Consider the following 20,444-nt stretch of genomic DNA (forward strand, 5'->3'; position numbering starts at 1 on the left):
ATATAATTTATTTAAGCTATTTAGGTATTTATTAGATAACTATTAATAGAATAGGGTAGGTTTTGGATACCTATAATAGGTTAAATTTACTAACCTACCTAACTGGGTACCCAGACCTACCCACGGGCAGGTAGTGGGACCCATGGGTCGGGTATTTTAAGCCCTACTCGCTACCAGAAGCATCGTTGAGAAGCTTGATGGTGTTGATCACACTCTGATCCCTATGCTTTTGAACAAGCCGATGGCATCGGAGGATCCCAAGTCAGCTATCGATATACTAGAAGAGTTTCAGGGTCACTCTACTACTAAACCCTCGAGGACGCAAGGCTACTTTTTACCAACCGCTACAGGGGAATACACCTTCAGGCTGCGACCATCACACCCTGAGACCATCAAGGATATCTATCTTAGTATCAATGGCGCGAAGATCGCCCTGAAGCAAGGCAGTGCGGAATGGTGTTCCGATCCCAATTATCATGACAACAGGACAGACCTACCTGCTGGCGTCCTCTGTTCAACCCATGGATATTACATGGGCCACTAAGCAAACACTACCAGCAAGCTTCACTGATATTACATTCATTGTCCAAGACAATGTCCAGAAAGCTGATTCAGTTTTGAAAGAGGTTGGTCGATCAGCATGGTTGTTCAAAAAGTTGGAGTTGAGCTTGGAGGAAGTAAAATACTTGACCACTCCCAACGGGCTTATCTGTGTTGACTTGAGCTCGCTCAGCATTGGTGACGTTACGAATCTACAGAGCTATCAACAGTTGAGAGACAGTGTTGCCAAAGATAAGGATTCTTTAGTTACTTTGTTTGCATGGCTGGAGAACCCTGATAGCTCTTCAACCTTGACCTCTAAGCTCATAGAGGCCACAACATGGCCCGAGGCACAGCTGTCGACTTTAATAAGCGCCAAGTATGATTATGGTGAGGCTGCAGCGACAGGTATTATAGAAAGCGTCGCTAGGCTCAGCGAATTGGTGTCGATTCAAGCTATCATGGAGGTCTCCGGCAATCTGAGGCCTGACCCGAGTCAAGAAAGCGACCATCCAATCACCAATCTCTTCAGATTCGCCACTCCCGCTCTTCCAAGTTCTACGAAGGATTTAGAGGTTGCGAACGAACTCAGGCTCATGCTTGGTAAACGACAACTAAAGTCATGTGCCGCTCAGCTACGAGAAACACAGCGAACAGTCTTCATAGATTACTTGCTACAACAGCCATATATCAAGAATGCCAAGATCTCGGATGCTGGGGGGCTGTTTGATCTGTTGTTGATCGACGTTCAGATGGGGTCGCAGTTTGAGATTACGCGAATGAAACAGGCCATCTCGACCGTTCAGCTATACGTACAACGGTGTCTCCTCGGCATGGAGACCGAAGCTGGTGTGCAACCAAGCAACATAGACCAGATCAAGTGGGCGTGGATGCACAAGCATAACATTTGGACGGCTACACGCAAGGCATTCTTATACCCAGAGAATTGGATCGATCCAACCTTGCGTGACGATAAGACTGCTTTATTTGGTGACTATGAAACAACTATCATGCAGAAGGACCTCAGCTGGGATTCATTTTCACAGGCTATCCGTACGTACGTGAAGGGTCTGTCAGAGATCGCTGATCTAGACATACAAGCGTATCTGCGGCATCATCCCACTGGCGGCTTGGAGACGTACCATTTCTTTGGCAAGACACGCAGTGCACCCTATCGCTTCTACTACCGTAACATGAGGCTTACACAGCCTAGTGATGTGGCGATGTGGACACCGTGGACTTTGATGGACATTGGCTCCATCACTTACGAGGCAGACTGGGATGGCTCGAGTGTTACCAATGCCGGGGCATACCTGATTCCCGTTATGCGTGGCAATCGTCTGAGTGTTTATATCCCAGAAATAATGGTTAAGAGTCTTACTCCTGAGACACCAAAAGGAGAAAAGGCGACCGCCTTGACATTTCAAGAAGCCGCGGGCCAGTCATTAAACACGACAAAGTCACCGAGTAACTGGGAGATACGAATGGCATGGACTGAACTACTCAATGGCGAATGGACACCCAAGCGAGTTTCGCAACCGGTGCTGAATGTGAATTGGGATAACACATTCAACAAAGAAAAACTACCTTCCATTTCACGCTTTACCTTTTGGGCCCATACGGCCGGATTGGTTGGAGAGACAGTCACTATTAATGTGGGATGCTGGCGAAAGGAAAAGATAACTAAGAAGGTCGTAACAGAAACAGGCACAGCTAACCACTCATACCTCGGATGCTTTCAAATCAGCGATGACCGGGCGTCGGTGGAAGGGGGCCTGAGCCAGTCCGAGTCTGAAAAGAGCACTCTTGAGACGGTGTTCCATAAGTACACATGGAAGCAAAACTGGGAAACAAGAAAGACGTTTGACGACGACCGGGTCGAAACTCTTGGGCAAGAAGTTGCTTCATTTGGAGGAGACCAGACAACTTCTCCCTTACTGGCTGTTCCGGTTCCACCCTCTTCCAGAACCCTTGTATGGACCATGTCGTATGATGGAAACGACAAGCTCGGCAAGGCTACCGGCTATGTCGTTGACGTACAGGTGTCGGCACCGGACGGCAAGACAACCTTCATGTACCCAAAGCTTGCCTATGCCAAAAACAACAAAGTCGATCTTGCATCGTCGAATTTGGTTCGGAATTCGATGACTGAAGCCATTGAGCATTCTTCGTCACCAAGATTCATGCAGGATATCACCAAGACAGACAGCTTGGGGCCACTCTTCGAGACGATGGATAAGATGAACGAGAGAGAATATGGAAAGGCTGTAGTTGAAGCAAATATGTCTCAATACCATGAACAAGCCACCTCATATGCCCTCTACAACTGGGAACTCGGTGCGCATTGTATTCTTCTAGCCATGGATAGGTTCTTGGCAACACAGCAGTACGACCTCGCCCTCCGCGTTGCACGGTTTGTATTCGATCCGACAGTGGATGTCCAGGGGCAAACTCGAAAGCAAGCGAAGACGGCGTGTTGGAGGTTCCGCCCATTCAGAGACATTGCAGCTGATCCGCACGAGAATCAAGACAAATTCACTGGATGGCTGGACGAATCTACCCTCGATATGGCAGTTACAGAAAGGAGACGCAACCCATCCAATACGCATGCGACAGCACGAACACGACCACGAGCATACATGAAATGGGTCGTCATGAAATACATCGAAACGCTCATAGCTGCTGGTGATGAGTACTTCCGCCAGGGTAGCATTGAGTCTCTACCTATGGCGATCCAGCGGTACATTGAGGCAGCGCATGTCCTAGGCCCTGAGCCACCCAAGATGCCCAAGCTTGGCAAGACAGCCATCAGGAATTACGATACCCTAAACAAGAATGGCAGAATGAGGGTCGATCTCGAGCTTACCTTTCCTTTTCTGTGTAATGTCGAGAGGAGAGGCTCAAGACAATTGCAAGATGACGAGCAAGATAGATATGGTGTCTTGGGAATCCTGACAACGACATACTTTTGCCTGCCAGCAAATCCAAAGTACCAGACAATGCGGTCGTTAGTCAACGACCGGCTTTATAAGGCAAGGAACAACTTGGACATCAATGGTCGACCACTCGTGTATGCCATGAACGAGCCGAGTATTGACCCAGGACAAATAGGCCGAGCGTTGCAAGGTGGCGGAGGGGCAGTGACGTCTCTGCTAAATGAGATTGATGGCCCGATGCCAAATCAGCGGTTTCAATATCTCATCTCTAAAGCTCTAGAGATATGCACTAGCCTTCAAAGCATGGGAGAGCAGTTCTTACAAATCAAGGAAAAGAAGGACTCAGAAGCTTTGCAAATCCTCAAAGCGAAACAGGACACGGCTCGACAGAGGCTTTCCATAAGTCTCAAACGTCTGCAAAGGGAGGAAATCGAAAGAAACATCGAGCTTTTGGAAATGAACAGATCTTCTGCTGCAGCTCAACTGAGCTACTACCTGCGTCTTATGGGCGAACTATTGAGCCGCATTCCTGGCCAGGCGGAGAAGTGGGTGGACATCGAGCAGGCGATCGAAGCACCACTCACAGATGACCTGCGCATGAATCGGCTGGAATATCAGGAGATGAAAGTAACAGAAGTGGCAAATAAGTTGAATATTGCTGCTTCAGCCATAGACGTCGGGGCGTTTATACTCAAAGCTCTACCACAAGTAACGACCAACGTCGAACCTTTTGGCGTTGGAGCTTCTATGAAGATGGACGCCTCAAACATAGCATCAGCTTTGCAGGCTTCATCCATGAGTATCAGAACAGGCTCTATGATAGCAACCAACATCGCGGCCGATGCTCAGCGTACAAACTCGCTCACTAAGCAGCTACAAGAGAGGCGACTCCAAGCCAACATGAAGGGCCAGGAGATCAAATCGCTCGACAAACAAACAGAGATCCAGAAGAACCGACTGGAGCTCAATGATAAGGAAACATGCATCCAGCAAGCAGAGATTGGCAATGCAGTTGAAACGGAGTAGTGGTATCAATCCAAGTACACAAACGAGAAACTCTACAGCTGGATGGAGAACACGGTTCGCAATGTTCATTATGACCTGTATCAGCTTGCGTCGGACCTTGTACGTCGCGCTCAGAACGCGTTCCGCTTCGAGAAGGGATCTTCAGTGCAGGGTTTCTTACGACCCGGTGGTTATTGGGATAGTAGTCACGATGGTCTCTTCGCAGCGCAGCAGCTACAAGCTGATCTGCGACGCATGGAAGCCGCATATCTGGAGCGATCATCGTATGATTATGAGATAGTCAAGAACATCTAGTTAAATGAAACGGGGCTTGAGTGGAAATTGAAGGTATCGAATGAAAGGGGCGACTTCACGGCGTTGGAAAATGTGGCAATTGTGTTGCGGTATGCATTGGCTTGAGCTCACTCTTTACCCTAGAGAACAACAATTGATGAGCAACGGTGGGGTTCTTTTGCCCTGAGGAACCAAGGTAGTAGAGAAATTAGTTTGATATGCAACGATTTAACACCGTAATTGCTATACGAATTCAAATGCTAAGAATGAATGCATCTGGCTGAAGCGACAATGCTGCGCTGGACTATCAATCAGTTGCTCGCATCGACACTTTTCGGCCCCTCATTTGCCGACCGTGCTGCTCTGACAAGGGTGTCCATCGCGAAGATTCTGGCCAGATTGCAAGATTGCAATGCTGACGACTGTGCCTCACTCTCGGTCTATCCCATCAAGCCTCATCGATCCCATATCTCAATCAATTGACCTTAATCCGCCTTGACACGAGTATTCCCCTTCAAACCAACTCCCATCAAGAACGCGATCCTCACAGCGCCCTGCCCCCACAAACTCCCAAAATTGACCCAGTCCTCCCATCTCCACGTCGCAGGATTCCAAAACATGTCAGGAATCGCAAGCCAGCTTGCATACAGATGCAGCGCATCACAGATCAATATCCCAAACAAGACAGTTCTCCAAACACGTAAGTCGTTGGTAGCGCGTAGAAGAATCGCTTCGTTGTAGGCAAAGAGTGTGTATGTCGCCGCGACTTGGTTGTAAATAACGCGATTGTCGGGCGCAAATTTGCCGGTCGGGGTCATTGTGTTGAGGAACATTTCCGGGGTGAACCAGATGATGAAGGAGCCTGCCAATGCGGCAAATGGTTCGAACCAGAGGAAGAGGATGCGGTACGCGAGGGGAATGTGAGTTAGTGTCGTTCTGGCCATGGTGATTGATGTTGCTATGCTGTTTGAGGCGTGAATGATGAGAGATGAAAGTTGTTCAAGCTTCGAGACGGGTTCCAAGTTCTGAAATGACCATGGTAGCTCAGTACAGCGGGCGGGAGAGCTAGCGCGTTGGTTCCGACGGGAAGCCGGAAGCTACGGATAACGCCAGTTACAGGCCGTTGCATTGGTGCTCTGGGTGCTTACCTCCCTCAACTGCTAGCAAAGCTTTGACAATTGATACGCTTGCTTGGTGGGTCCTGATGTCATTCGTTGGAGGTGCGAGGGTCAGGCGCATGTCGTGGAATAATGCTGTATCGCGATGCGCTTGGTACTCCGTACATGTTAAGACTCTCACTTGTGAAGACGTCGGACTGTGACATTATGCCGCCTGGGGAAGCATGCTTAATTGCTCAAACCATTGAACGAGCTCCCGTGCAGAGTTGCATCGGGTCAGATCAAGTAACTCGCAGACAGCCATTCGAACTCGCCAACTAAGTTACTTCCGAACAGATCCCTCTCCACGTTTCGCGTTCTCGGGGAACCGCCCCGTCTCCTCCAACTCATACCAGAACCCCACCGTCTTAAACTTCTCATACCACTCCCTCAACCTCCCAAGCTCCTCATCCTCCAAAATAAATTCACTCCAGCTCAACTCCGTATGTCTCACCGTCGCAGCGAGCATCACGTCAGCCATGCCCGGACCTCCGTCAGCCGCAGGCGTAAGCCAGCCCGTCGAGGTGAGATTGTCAGCACACGCATTCTGCAGTGTTTTGAAATGCCCTTCAAATTCACGTCGGGCGCGACGTCCGACGGGGAGACTGAGCTCAGAATCGGGAATGTTCCAAAAGGCAGCCATGTATGGAGCGCAGTTGATAAGCCAGATTCGTCCAGTGTCTGTGGCGAGGGCGATGTAGCTAAGGACGTCTTGAGTGATGGCTCTGTCGACAGGGTTCGTAGCCCACATTTCTCGGTAGTTATTGCTATCGAACACTTCTTCCAGATAGTTAATGATACTCCAGGTCTCGTGGACCCAGATGGATCTGTCGCTTTCGGTATCGTCAAGGCGAAGTGCGGGTACTTTGGTGCCAGGTGGCAAAGGCTCTTCAGGATCTCCAGAAACGAAGCCATCACCAGTAAAAGTAATGGGCACGATTCTCAGATTGCTCTCATTGGTCTTTCCATCATATAGCTCCTCCACAGAAGAGCATATGCCCTTGGAGAGAAGGTAATAGGCGATACGCTTTGGAAAGTAGCCTTCGATCCAGAGGAACAGCGTATGTTTGTAAGTTGTAGTAGACATGATGCTAGCTCGTGACATTAGGATTGTAAATCTTGAACTTGCATCATGTTCTCGGGTCTATCACCTATATATAGTAAGACTGTGACCTTGATTGAAGTACAAGCCTGTTTAGGCAAATCTATCTAGGCATTGACAGATATACCTTATAGTAAGTGGCTTCGCTTTCTTGTATCACTTACTGGTGGTCAGACCAGGCGCGCGCTAACTATCACCATCCTTCTCAACTCCGTCGGGCGAGTGAGACGGACTCCATAGGGTTTCACTACAAAGACAAACATCACGGAATAATTCCAACACCTTCACACGTCAGCCACAGCATATCTGATCCGTGGTCGCGACTCGGGGCAAAAGGATCAGCGCGCTAGTCTAGACTTGAAGCTCTTCTGGTTTATAGATACACTCTAGCTAGTATAAATTGTTCTGCATGGTATCCATCTTGATTGCTGATGATAATTTTGACCAATTTGAGCTACTCAAATGTAGAATCTTGACAAATGTCTAGACTTGCTTCGTTGCATTAAGATACGCAGCAGCATCTGGAGAGAGAATGCCATTCACGACCAGTTGATCCGCTGACTCAACGATCCATGTCTGACAATTCCGTTGTACAATTTTCTTCTTGGGAGCTTCCTATAAACATTCGATCCATCAGTCAAAGATTTGCCACCCTGAGCATCCTGATAGCCATGATCAAATGTGAAATACTTACACTCTGAGACGCGTCATTTAGTGTCTTGTCAGGTACGTTTACTTTATGTAGGCTTTCCTCGAGGATACAGGTCGGTATCGATCCTTGGTCATGAAGCATCAACTCTTCGTTAATAAACTTCGCTTCAATCCACTGAAGCGGGATTCGGGATGACGGCGGGTCAGAAGTTAGGTCATGATTCCTCCGGATCTGGCGCTGGAATCCGCTGCGGACATCGCCAACGGCCTCATACACGATACCAACAGAAGGGCTCAAGCTAGATCGAACAAAGTAAGCCCAGTGATCATTGAATGGTGCGCCGTTATGCTTGATCAACTCAAGCAATAAGGCTCCAGTTGGACCGTCCTCAGGAAGAACTGGCGCTTGTGGAGTTGAGCTGGCGTCAGTCACCGGGGCTCGGAAAGGCGGTGGAGGTGGAGGCGGCAGCATCTCTTGTTCTAGTTCATGGAGATCTTGGTAACAGCCGAGGCAATAATAGAGTATCAATAGCTGTATGAGCGATGTGGAAGGTGATGAGTAGGTGATCATGGAAGAAGAGGCGTTGCAAAATTATGGTGCCTGCTCGTTCTTGACCCGCGGATTCCTCATGTCATTGGTGTGTTGGTTCTGTCTTCGCCATGTTACTTGGCTGCCTGGGACAAGCCGGCCACCTAAACCAGTAAAGATGATAGGCTGGATAAAATGGTGCATTTTCGAAAAATACTGCTAAACAACCCCATAAACCCTTGATTCTATTAACTACTGGTCCTACTTTTCCGAGCTGCTATTGTTGCGACTGATTTCCCGCTGAGACGGTAAGTCTCGGCCAAGATCGTCATGGGTAGCATCCCACTCAGCCACCTGAGAATTAGGCACCCGTAAAAGCCGATGCGTGTTGGCGCCATTATCATCGACAGAGATAACTTTGGATCGGATGCTATAATTGCCCCAGCGGGGGAGCACCTTCATCCAAAGGTAGTAGTAAATACCGCACGTTGCCATGATTCCAATTCCGACAATCATGTAGGTACACCATAGGCTGCGACTTGTTGTCAGTATCTTGTCGGTCACATCTGAAACCAGTACTTACAAGCTAACTGTTCCAGCATAAATACCACCTTCTGGAGGAATCCAGGGCATGACGAGCAGGAAGACCTGAGCCAAGAGGTACAGTATAACAAGAGCCCACCATGCTCGAAAATCAGATCTGGGGGTACCTGAGCGAGAACGACGGCGACGGATCAGCAAAAGACCAACGCCCATGGCGGCATGGAATATGGCGTCTGGGTACGTCTTGAGAGAAACGACGAACTGAAAGGCATCACCTGCTGGAGGCGCGACGATCATCAGAAATGTGAATCCCCATTTGAGTAGATATGGGCCAATAGGAGTGCCGAAAGGTTTAGTCGAGACCCAGAACTCTGTCCATGGGAGGACGCCTTGACGCGCAATCTCTCGAATTTGACGAGACTGGCTGATAAGAACAGCAAGGAGATTGCCAAAGGAGCTCAGGAGGACACAGAAATTCAGAGCGGATTCAGCAGAAGATCCAAAGGCTGTCCGGAAGAATACAGCAGCAGCCAGCTCTTTCGACTCTAGAAAGATATCCTTGGGGACCGCGGCAAAGTAGGCGACGTTGCAGAGGAAATAGAGAGAGAACACAATGAGAAGGGAAGCCGTGGCATTCTTTTTCAAGGTGGGGATAGGATTCTTGATCTCATTTGCCATGCTGAAAGCGTTTTGCCAGCCCGAAAACGCAAATGTGATGTTGACCATGGCCTGAGATAGACTGTAGCCGCTCGAAGTCGTGCCTTGAAAGCCATTGCTGAAGTTTATACCAGGGTTCTCGATTCTGCCAAAATGACCTCCAAGGATAACAAGCCCTGAGATAGAGATAAATAGTAGCAACAGCAGCTTCAAGGCCCCAATGATGTTGATGGCCCAGAGCGAGTACCTGTTGTGAGCGATAACAGTAATGACAGCCAGCGTGTAAGCTGCAATAGCAACGCCCTTGAGCTCCCAGGGACCCGGATCGCGCCCGACGATGCGCCAGAGGTAGTTGGAGAGGACAATCGCGTTGCTGCTGCTAAATGATAGAAGTACAGACTGAACAGCGAAGGCGACAGGGAAAAGGTGTTTCGGTCGAGGATATCCTTGCTCAAGCCATACAACCTCTGAGCCACTGCGGTTGGGAAAGTAACTAGTAAACTCCATGTGGACAGCGAGTCCAGCGGCAGCCAAGAGGAACCCAATGACCCAGTAAACGAGGGCAAGTCCAACTGAACCTGTGAGGCGTAGGATTGTGGCAGGCGTGGAGAAGATACCAGTGCCGACCATGTGATTGAGGTTGAGGAAGATGATCGTCAGCCAGTTGACGTGGTATCCTAGCGGCGAGCGTGTTTCGACGGGAGCACCGACAGCCTCCTGGTATCCTGAGGCGCCATTTCCTGCTGTTTGACGCACGTAGGAGAGATCACCATCGCGAATGATGGAGGCCTCTGAATCCGAGTGTGATGCCTCTGGAACAGCCTGGCTAGTAGCCTGTGACTTCGGACTAAAACGTAGTCCCATACTGAGCTAACAAGATATGAATACGAATAGCATGAGAAAGTTTACTTGGAGAGAACACGGAATTGAGAACATTTTATCGTCCAGGTGCCAAGATGTCGTCTATTGTGGCTCCGACATGGTCTATAGCGTCATGGCTAGGTTCCGAGATGTACAGGTTTGACCAAAAGACTGTTCAATATGACCACTTTAATCCCGTTAAGGTTAACGTTAAGATTTTACTTTATCCATTTAACTGAAGGGATGCATACATACGTGATAAGTTCTTAGAGTTACGCAATCTAGAATATGGGTAATCCATAGAGGTGCTGTGAGGTAATGGGATCTCTATTCCTTCCCGCGGGGATATCTGGGAACCATAGTTTATCCATCAGTCGGTAACATCACCCGCGGGAAGGGTTTAGCCAATAAATGGTGATCTAATGTATGGCGTGCTTACAGCCTAGCATTGTCTGATACAATTCGAAGGTTCGCATCGGGGCCGACTATTTTGTCCTTAAACGTCAATTATGATAATTGTCTTTGGCTATTAATTGATAGCCGAGGAACTCTCCTACATAAGAATGACAATTCATTGTTTCGTGTAGGGCTCAATCCCCTCTTGGCAGATTTGTTGCTGCTACGCCATTGTTTATTGAATGGCGTCATTATAAGTTTATAACCACCTCGTTTTGTTCGGCGTTTCGCCGACCTCCCGCCCGGGGATAGACCTAGTTCTTATAAAACTAGCAATATAATCATATAGTATACAATCTATAACCAAGCAATTAGAATATTCTATTCATCCTTGAAGCAAAACCACGTCCAGGCCTTGTCATCCCAGCTATCATGGCCGCTATAGCTACTGTCTCTGCTCTCTCCCCACCGTCAGCCCCGACCTGCGGTATCACACCGGCCGCTTTGCCCCCGCCTGGTCAACCGGACATCTCTTACCACCCAGATTGGGACAAGTACCAAGCACGTGTAGCCCGCCGGACCCAGACCGAGGAGCTCATCAAGACCCTCCCTGAGGGTTTCCCCAAAGAGCTCAAGGGAGACCTCGTTTGGGACGGAGAGACTATTGCTCAGAAATACGACTGGACGTACGTTCTATCGCCTGCTCAACTGGAAGAGATCGACAAGGCCCTTGCATATTTTAAATGTCGGTGTTCTCTACTATCTAATCTGGTGTACTATGGCTGACATGACGCCGGGGAATAGCCCTCAACATTTCCAAGGGTTATATTACACAAGAGACCTTCCCGCTCCCCAAGCTGCACGACGAGCTACGCAGGCTATCTCGTGAGCTACACTACGGCCATGGCTTCTTTGTTCTTAGAGGCTTAGACGTTGACCGCTATACCCGTGAAGAGAACATCATCATATACGCGGGCGTTTCTTCCCACATAGGCTCTATACGCGGCCGCCAGGATGCTTACTTTCAAGGTGAACGTGCTGATGTTGTTATCGGACATATCAAGGACGTTCGTTCTGGCCTCGGCGAGTCTCGGGACAAGACTAAGATCAAGATCGGAACGCCTGCCTACACTGCTGATAAACAGGTCTTCCATACCGACTCCGGAGATATAGTTTCTCTTTTTGCCTTATCCACAGCCGCCGAGGGAGGTGCCAGTCGGTTGGCCAGCACATGGCGTGTGTACAATCACATTGCAGCCACGCGACCAGATCTCATTCACACTCTGAGCGAACGCTGGGATGCAGAGCTGTAAGTCGAGGATCCCAGTACGATAATTTAGCAGGAAGAACTCCGTTACTAAATGCCTTCGGCTGCCCAGTTTCACAAGGACTGTCAACGATACCGACAAGTTCATGAGCCGCCCGTTAATTCACCATGTCCCTGCTAGCACCGATGGCAAGATCCCCGACAGAATCCTTCTTCAGTATGGACGCCGCTACTATGTTGGTTTCGGAGAAATCCCCCGTGGCAAACATCTACCGCCAATCACCGAGGCCCAGGCCGAAGCCCTCGATACTTTACACTTCCTGGGTGAGCGCTTCAGCGTGTCGACTAATTTCGAGAAGGGCGACATGCAATATGTCAACAATGTGGCTATTTTCCACGCTCGCGATGGCTTCACGGATACCAAAGATAAGCAGTGAGTCATTCCTACAGAAATGCCGGGTTTCCAAGTACAAGCAAAGGCTGACAGAAGCTCCCCATACAGGAGACATTTGCTTCGAATATGGCTTCGTGATCCTGAGTATGCATGGAAGACGCCTGCAGCACTCGCCTCGAGATGGGAGCGAGTATACGGTGGCGTCACGCCTGAGTTACAGACATTTCCTCTTGAGCCTCATACCCGTAGTGAAAGCACAACGGCGGCACAGTCAAAGTCTTAGTTTAGGATACAAAGCCCTGCGGTATGCTAGAACATGTAGGAGGACGCTAGGAAATGGGGAAATGTGGGGAGATAGCGAACAAAGCCATCGCGTTACTCGAACATGTAAAGCCTGGCGAGTCATTCAACGGGTCGGATGCATCTTGAATTGTATGATTACTTAGCCAGTAATCTACTAGAAGATTAAATTGCGCTTGCCTTAGTTTGGGCAAGAATACGCAATTAGGCTCAGCTGGCTATGAAGATAACACCATGGCGGTCAACTGTATATGTAAGATGCCATTCAAACGTCCACCGAGTCTCCTGGTGGTCGTGCCTTATCCAAAATGCACAAAGGGAACCCACACAAGTTTCTTCATCTTCTCCTCATCCTCACCACAAGAAAGAATGTCTCTTGACCATATCTCATCTCTCTCACTGCTGGCCATCCGGTCCGGGTGTTGCTCTGGTGTACTTAACCACTTATCTCGGAGCTGCCTTGTAGCTTTGTGCAGACCCCAGCAGACAGATCTGTTAGAGAACCCCTCATCTCTTATCGACTCGTACACAGTCTGTGATATTTCAACACACGACTTATCACTGACTTCCCAGAGTGTACCGACTACATGCTGGAATCCCGCTAGCTGGCATGCGCTGATCAGGTGGATGCTCTCATCGAAGAAGGCATTCCCTCCAATTTGACCCGTCCCGCAGGCAGAAAGATATGCCAAGAACGGAGCATTTCTCCGAAGATTTATATCCATAAGTTCAGATACTGTGAGTATGCCATCGGTCAGAAGTAGTCCACTTTGAGAAGGGTTGCCGTCCGTCTTGCCATGCCCAGCAAAATGGAAGACTTTGCAATTATGGAGCTCCTTCAAAACAGCTTGCTTGTGTTGCTCGGGAACGCGAGACTCGAGGTTCATTGACTTGCAGAGTTTGGCGATTGCTGAGACTTCTTCTTTGACGAACGGAAGCTTGATCTGACCAGTAGTATCTTCCATTGCTACTAAAACAGCTTTATCTTGGGCCGAATCTGAACGAAGCTTTCGGCCGTTGATAAGGGCTTGAATCGATGAACTGTACGAAGATATAACTCTATCCAGTACGGTCTTGGTTGATCCTGGGTGATGATGTCCAAAGGCATGGAATGGGAGCCTACTCAGTCTACCGGTTGGAACCCACCAGATGTGAGGCCAATCATCGTCTGGCGGAGGGCCTTGAATACCAAGTTCCTGCAGAATAGGGCCGGCAGCTATATCCCAAAGCCATTCCATCATAAGAGGACTCGTCAATGAATCCGAGCTCTCTTTCTCATTCATTTTGTCCACAGTTAAATCAGGTAGCGGTAAGGATCTGATTTGATGTTGTTCAACAAGAATGGCATCGCAGCGAAACTTGCTCAGGTTGATAACCACGACAGGGCCTGAACTAGCCGCAGCTCGATAGTCATCTTCGTTCGGCGGTTCTAGAAAGTCACTGAACCCCGGATGTTTCCTAATCTCACCAATGAGGTGTTCTAATTCTTCACTCGCCTCGCCACGACGGTTTGCGATAACCTGAGCTGAGACTGAATCACCACTTTGGATAGGCGCGTCGAGCACTTGGCCGAGTTCCAGAAATCGTCCTGCGAGATCAGGGTGGCTCTGTTCTAGATCCAGAACGTCAACGCGGATCTGCTCGATTGCTGCGGCAAGTACTCCGCGGCCTTTCTCCAGTACGCTCAGAGCAAAAAACGGTTCTTTGCCAGCATGAAGTGCCACGGCTGCAGTATCGCATGCAAGGTCTACTATTCGACCTAGCATACGCTGCTTATCGACGAAGCCAAGTGACCTTGGTGTCAGTTGTGGCAGTAAGTCAAAGGCCGCTTGTGAAGCGTCAAGAGCATGCTGCCATTTCGAGGCATGTGCAAATGTCTCAAAGAGAAATTTTCCAACTGCGATTCTTGTTTGGATGTTGGAGTTCAAATGATCCAGAGCCGAGCGATAGAAATTCACGGCAGCCTCAAAGTCATCCATACAATTAGTCAAGGTATGGCGATTCCAGTAACAGTCTGCAAGATTGCTCATGTATTGAGCAAGACTGGGGTTTCCCGGTTGAGCGACGGTAATGGACTGGTGCCCCATCTTGATAGCCTCTTCAACATCAGTCGTTTCTCGATACCGTATATAACGCTTCGCAAGCCAGATGGAGAGATTACTCGAAAGGCTAGGAATATCTGCATGTCCTGAAGGCAAGGTGGTCAATGCCTCTTGTGCGAGTTGAATTGCTTCATCAAGGTCTTTGGTGTCGCCTGTCCTGAGGTAGCGATCTCCAAGATGACCGGAGAGGTTGGACTTGAAGAGACCATGATCGGAAGAGCCCTCGGCAGTAACTTTGGTGATGCCACGACAGATGTCAATAACTTTGTTGAGCTCTCCAAGAATCCCAGTTCTTGCATATCGTTCGTGTAGCTGGTTTGCAAGAGTATTAAGTCGCCCCGGTCTCTTGAAGTCGTCGAGTGGAGTCAAGTCTACGGCTGATTGAGCCACTTCTATCGCCTCTTCCAGATCTATAGAAGACCCTGTTCGCTCGTAGCGCTCTCCAAGGTGGTTTGCTAAGTGCGTCAGCCGGAAGGCTCTATCATCATCGGAGTCCGCTGCCACATCGATCGCCTGCCGTGTAACTTGAATAGCTTGTTCTAGATCAGACAGTGATCCAATTTTGGCAAATCGAATGGCAAGGTGAACGCCGAGACTGTCCAAGAGAGCGCCTCGATGAATGTAATCATTCGGAGCGGCATCGATTGCTTCTTGCCCCACCTTGATTGAATCCTCCAGATCAGCGAGTACCCCAGCAACGGTGAAGCGACGACTTAGAGTATTCCCCAGCTCGTGAAGCCAGATGATGCGATCAGGATCATCTGGCGGTGCTATCTCGACAACCTCCCGGGCCATGTCGATGAAGGAATCCAGCTTATCCATAAGAGATACATTCGCGCCTTGCTTTGACATGGAGATGAATTTCCTCTTGGCTTTGGCTCTGGTGAGACTGACAGAAAGACTCCTGTAATGTTCTTGGTCGGTGGTACTAGCGACAACGAAGTTAAACGGTGAAATGGCCCGTCACGAAACGATTTGAAATGCCTAAAAGACAATGCTGGAGAAGAATCTCACGCTTACGCAATCTTTCTGCAGCCTTTCCATATTTGGGGCTTATCTTTCACCACTCAGAGACAATGGTAAAATAAGGCTGTGGACAACCTTGCCAAGCTATCTCTTGGAGAATGATGACTTGCATCTCGGAGTAATACAGTCCGAAGGCCAATCTATCTTCCGAGAGGACATTCACTTTGAGACTTAGCCATGCAAGGGTCTGGTATATAACGATACGGATTTGAGGCTATACAGAGCTCGGGTAACAGATCCATTGGACTTCGTGTTGAGATAGCCTCCTTCAAGGTACGTATACCCCGCAAATATCCCCCCCGCATTCCCGCCGATTGACTATAAACTCTAAATTATCCCACCCGGACTGTTTATAAATCATGGACTGCCAGCAGAAAGCACTAACATCTTCACGACAGAGACGTCATGAATGGAAGATCACTGGGATAGCATGTTCTGTCACAAGCCAGTATCTGCTGAGTTCGCGGCGGGAGTAAGTACCAGGCCTGCGAAGAAGGGACAGCAGTTTAGGACGCCCAATAGCCGACCTCATGCAAGCAATGTTCATTCCTATCTGGCTCTTGAGATCTGCTGACCCAAACTCAGGCACTTATCTCTCAGCTAAACTACAACAATCATAGCTCATGTGGGATCCCGCTAGTAGCCTCGGTTGGGGAACTTGGGAAAGAGATCTTCCCCTCCGACTTGACTTCTTCAAGAATGATCTCCGCATTTTGAAGTCCCGCATCAACTGCCGAAGTCTCATTAGGGACTTTATTCATGTTTGAAATTAAGTGGGTTCTCTTAATATTTAATTGAAGCTTCGGTGTGTGTAAGTCACAAGTACCGTCTCATTCTAAGATTCTGCATTTAAAACAGCCAAAATGGAAGGGTTCAACTCGTTTGTTAATACTGTAAACGGAGCTTCCGTCACTGGAAAGGTGACGCAGGGAACAGATCCTTCGACAAAACAAAAGCTTTGGGATGTTCCAGTTGCATCATCGGAAGACATTGAGAATGCAATTTCTGCAGCCAAAACCGCCTTCAAACAGTGGTCTAAAACGTCGTGGTCGGAGCGGCAGAATGCCCTGCTTGATGCCCGGGATGTCTTGATCTATCATAAGCCCGCGCTGGCACAGCTGATCACGAAAGAAGGGGGAAAGCCTGTAAGTGGCACCGTTACAGGAACTATTTCGGCGAGTCTGACTGTCGCAGATTCAATTTGCCACAATGGAAGTTGAGCATTCAATCAACTTCTTACAGTTTAATGGTATGTTAGGTTTTAGCCGCAGGGAAAGCCAATCTAATACAGTCCAGCGAATCAGGAACCTCTCCAAGAGCAAGTGATCCAAGATGACGATGAACTACGATTGACGATCCGAGAGAAGCCACTGGGTGTCATCGCAGCTATTTGTCCCTGGAATTATCCCCTCGTCCTCTCCATTGCCAAGGTCGCCGCGGCCCTTATAACTGGAAACACAATTATTGTAAAGCCTTCGCCTTTCACGCCCTACTCCATCTTGAAGGTCGTCGAACTACTTCAAGGAGTTTTCCCAGCGGGTGTTCTCCAAGCCCTCAACGGCGACGACAAGCTGGGACCTGCATTATGCCAACATCCCGGAGTTGACAAGATTACATTCACGGGCTCAACTGCTACAGGAAAGAAGATCGCTCAGGTGGCTGGAAATCTTCTAAAGCCCGTCACATTGGAGCTGGGAGGTAACAGCGCCAGTATTGTCTGCCCAGATGTTGATCCAAAGATCGTGGCCCCGCAAGTGGCGATTGGATCTTTCATGAACTCCGGTCAACTTTGCGTTGCTAGCAAACGTGTTTTTGTCCACGAAGATATCTACGATGAGTTCTTGGAGACAATGGTCAATACAGTCAAGGAATGGAAGGTCGCACCAACGTCAACCCTCGAGCCCGGTATCATGCTGGGCCCAATTCAGAACGAGATGCAGTATAATATCGTGAAGGGCTTCTTCCAAGATTCAATCGAGAACGGTCACTGTTTCGCCCTGGGTGAGAAGCCAAATGACAGTGGAGATAGCTTCGTTATCAAGCCTGCCATTATCGACAACCCTCCCGATAACGCCCTCGTCGTTACACATGAAGCTTTCGGTAAGACCTACAAACTCATTCCTTTAGATAGGCGATTAACAGTTTTACAGGCCCTATTGTTCCACTGATGAAGTGGAAGACTGAGGACGAAGTTGTTGAGCGAGCCAATAACACGCTATCTGGTCTTGGAGGAGCCGTCTGGTCAAAGGACGTTGACCATGCACAGCGGTTAGCAGACCGTATCGAGGCCGGTACGATCTGGATCAACAGTTTTGAGAAGCCTCTACCTCAAGCGCATCTTGCTGGTCACAAGGAGAGTGGCGTTGGTGGAGAATGGGGTCGACGGGGCCTGGGCGTCTACTGTCAGCCCCAGGTGATTCATTGTTACAAGTCCAAAGTATAAAGATGCGTAGCCAATAGAAAACCCAGTCCTTGGACATTGCTGTTACAATAGTGGTCAGAATTGTTTCTTCTGTCGACATACACGAGGCATGCGCCCTGTACTGCGTACAAGATATGTCAAGGTAGCTTTCCCATACCTTGGAACAAATCTACAATCCAAGCACCACAGGGATCTTTTCATTCATTGAACATCCCTGGGGACTATTCAAGCTTGTTGAGTTGGTGCGTCTGGAAAATATCTCCTCTTGGTACATACAGCTATCTACCTACATAACCATTTTGAACTCTGGGTCTCGATCATCTCCAAAACCAGTATATTGGTTATGCTTCCCGTTTTTCTTATCCCGGTTGGTCTTTGCACACCAAAGTACATTGAGCAATACACTATAATGCCAATGAGTTAGATAATTCTTCAAGTTCTGGTGCATGTACGTCAGTTAGAGAATACACTTACGCGACCCAAGCATAGCATAGCAACCCTAAAATTACTCTATGTCCTCTATGGTATAGCGGGCCATCCTTTGAAGGATAAACGAAACCTATAATAGACAGAGGTTAGATTCCATAGTTCACGATCGACCTTTGGCAGGTATGATTGAAGGTAGTCTTACTGGCAACAAAGCCACCGCAGTTTGCGACAGCCAGCTGCAAGGCAGAAGTTGTCGCTCTCTTGTAGTGTCCAGCCGAGTTGTTGGAGTTCCAAACCAAGATACATGGGACAGAAGCGTACATGCCCAGGGCCATCAAGCAGGTCATCGCGAAGCGAGTGTTGGCCGCCTGCACGCTCCCGATCACGGCATAGCCGATTATAGCGATAGGCAGAACGACGAGTATGATGAGACCACGAACTTTCGATCGATCGGATATGAACGCAACGAGAACTGAAGGCGGGCGCAGGTTAGTAGGAGCTTATGAGAGTGATGCGCTTGACTTACCGGTGACTGGGGTAGCAACAGCGTACGGAATTACACTCCATAGCTGAGCTTGGTTGGGGCTCGATGCAATATGAAGATCATTGACAATGGTTGGGAGCTATTCAAATCAGTGATAAGTCACGAGATGGGTCTAACGAGACTTACGAAGAGACCGAATGAGTACAGGCCGGATAGAATGGCGAAGTAGGCAGTCGATGTGAGCCATACTTGCACATTAAAGACGCCACGACGAACTTCGCCCCAGCTAAACTTTTCGTCTATCTCTGATGTCACGCTATTGATGGTCGTCAACTCGACTGTTGCTTCAGATGGCATAGGAGAACTTACGTTGTGCCGCGATCTTGTTCCAAACGCTTCACGGCCCATTCTCTCTCCTCCGGTGTGAAATACCGTGCTGTCGTGAGATTGTTTGGCAAAGTAAAGAACACGATTGACCCAGCGGCAACGGTCTGTGGAGATGATTAGCCCTACTACTGCTCGATGGGAGGCCAAGACCTACCATGAGGCCTTCAATGATCAAGATCCATCGCCAACCTTCCAGGTCGCCTCGAGGGCCGATGGCAGCAAGTCCGCGAGCAAGCAGGCCTTTATACCGTCAGACAAACAGATTCGTTTGGGGACCTCAGATAACTTACCTCCGAAAGCTCCGGAAAGCGAGGCCGCCGTGTAAAATATACCAATTCGCAACGCCAGCTCACCACGTGTGTATATGCTCGAAAGATAGAGAACCATTCCAGGTAGGAGACCACCTTCTGCGACACCTAGCAAGGCTCGCACAGCTGCAAAACTGGCGAAGTTGCGCACAAAGCCCAGACACATGGTGATGATTCCCCATACGACTGTCAGAGTGGGCAGCCAGATCCTAGGCGATACCTTCTTGAGGACCAGATTACTGGGTAGCTCGCTGAAGACGTAGGTGGCGTAGAAGACGGCCAGACCCTGGGAGTACTGTAGGTTGGTGAGACCTAGATCTTTCTCCATGCCGATGATTTTCGCGTTGCCGACATTCGTCCTGTCGAGAAAGGAGCACAGGAACAACAGTGCAAGAGATGGTAGTACTCTATGTAAAAATAATCAGTTGGTGACGGGCCAGATGACGGGTGACGAATCGATAAACTTACCGCGTATCTGTCTTGAACAAAACTGTCCTCGTGAGACGCGCATTGTGCTCAGTGTTCTCTTCGAGATGGTCCATCTCCTCGTGCTCGGCCTTGAAGTCCATATTGAGCTGCTAGAACAGATTTGGGCTATAGAGACTTGTCAAGCTTAGCTTTATGCATATGGCAACAACAGAATGGACTTGGCAG

General features: G+C 48.9%; 8 protein-coding genes across 8 annotated transcripts; 2 read left to right on the plus strand and 6 right to left on the minus strand.

Annotated features, from left to right (window-relative positions):
* Positions 1 to 5,260: 5,260 nt before the first annotated feature.
* FSUBG_1440 (uncharacterized protein) lies at positions 5,261 to 5,719 on the minus strand (the record flags this gene model as incomplete). The annotated part of the gene is made up of 1 exon (XM_036679107.1): positions 5,261 to 5,719. The coding sequence occupies one exon, from the start codon at positions 5,717 to 5,719 to the stop codon at positions 5,261 to 5,263; it is 459 nt and encodes a 152-aa protein (XP_036542914.1).
* Positions 5,720 to 6,215: 496 nt separating this feature from the next.
* Positions 6,216 to 7,019, minus strand: FSUBG_1441 (uncharacterized protein; the record flags this gene model as incomplete). The annotated part of the gene is made up of 1 exon (XM_036679108.1): positions 6,216 to 7,019. One exon carries the CDS (start codon positions 7,017 to 7,019, stop codon positions 6,216 to 6,218), a length of 804 nt encoding a protein of 267 aa, XP_036542915.1.
* Positions 7,020 to 7,517: 498 nt separating this feature from the next.
* Positions 7,518 to 8,157, minus strand: FSUBG_1442 (uncharacterized protein; the record flags this gene model as incomplete). The annotated part of the gene is made up of 2 exons (XM_036679109.1): positions 7,518 to 7,649; positions 7,729 to 8,157. 2 exons carry the CDS (start codon positions 8,155 to 8,157, stop codon positions 7,518 to 7,520), a joined length of 561 nt encoding a protein of 186 aa, XP_036542916.1.
* A 318-nt stretch (positions 8,158 to 8,475) lies between these two features.
* Positions 8,476 to 10,278, minus strand: FSUBG_1443 (high affinity methionine permease; the record flags this gene model as incomplete). Its single annotated transcript, XM_036679110.1, has 2 exons — positions 8,476 to 8,746; positions 8,798 to 10,278. 2 exons carry the CDS (start codon positions 10,276 to 10,278, stop codon positions 8,476 to 8,478), a joined length of 1,752 nt encoding a protein of 583 aa, XP_036542917.1.
* An 825-nt stretch (positions 10,279 to 11,103) lies between these two features.
* Positions 11,104 to 12,615, plus strand: FSUBG_1444 (family oxidoreductase; the record flags this gene model as incomplete). The annotated part of the gene is made up of 4 exons (XM_036679111.1): positions 11,104 to 11,416; positions 11,476 to 11,980; positions 12,051 to 12,371; positions 12,441 to 12,615. The coding sequence occupies 4 exons, from the start codon at positions 11,104 to 11,106 to the stop codon at positions 12,613 to 12,615; spliced, it is 1,314 nt and encodes a 437-aa protein (XP_036542918.1).
* Positions 12,616 to 12,931: 316 nt separating this feature from the next.
* Positions 12,932 to 15,586, minus strand: FSUBG_1445 (30S ribosomal S17P protein; the record flags this gene model as incomplete). The annotated part of the gene is made up of 1 exon (XM_036679112.1): positions 12,932 to 15,586. The coding sequence occupies one exon, from the start codon at positions 15,584 to 15,586 to the stop codon at positions 12,932 to 12,934; it is 2,655 nt and encodes an 884-aa protein (XP_036542919.1).
* A 1,037-nt stretch (positions 15,587 to 16,623) lies between these two features.
* On the plus strand, positions 16,624 to 18,203 carry FSUBG_1446 (aldehyde dehydrogenase (NAD+) mitochondrial; the record flags this gene model as incomplete). The annotated part of the gene is made up of 4 exons (XM_036679113.1): positions 16,624 to 16,905; positions 16,955 to 17,009; positions 17,057 to 17,860; positions 17,911 to 18,203. The coding sequence occupies 4 exons, from the start codon at positions 16,624 to 16,626 to the stop codon at positions 18,201 to 18,203; spliced, it is 1,434 nt and encodes a 477-aa protein (XP_036542920.1).
* A 265-nt stretch (positions 18,204 to 18,468) lies between these two features.
* Positions 18,469 to 20,359, minus strand: FSUBG_1447 (major facilitator superfamily transporter; the record flags this gene model as incomplete). The annotated part of the gene is made up of 9 exons (XM_036679114.1): positions 18,469 to 18,586; positions 18,657 to 18,741; positions 18,814 to 19,083; positions 19,138 to 19,234; positions 19,282 to 19,411; positions 19,465 to 19,586; positions 19,637 to 19,722; positions 19,773 to 20,149; positions 20,259 to 20,359. The coding sequence occupies 9 exons, from the start codon at positions 20,357 to 20,359 to the stop codon at positions 18,469 to 18,471; spliced, it is 1,386 nt and encodes a 461-aa protein (XP_036542921.1).
* Between the last annotated feature and the right edge of the window lie 85 nt (positions 20,360 to 20,444).

The sequence above is a fragment of the Fusarium subglutinans genome (assembly GCF_013396075.1).
Source record: "Fusarium subglutinans strain NRRL 66333 chromosome Unknown NRRL66333_c0000008, whole genome shotgun sequence".
NCBI lineage: Eukaryota > Fungi > Ascomycota > Sordariomycetes > Hypocreales > Nectriaceae > Fusarium > Fusarium subglutinans.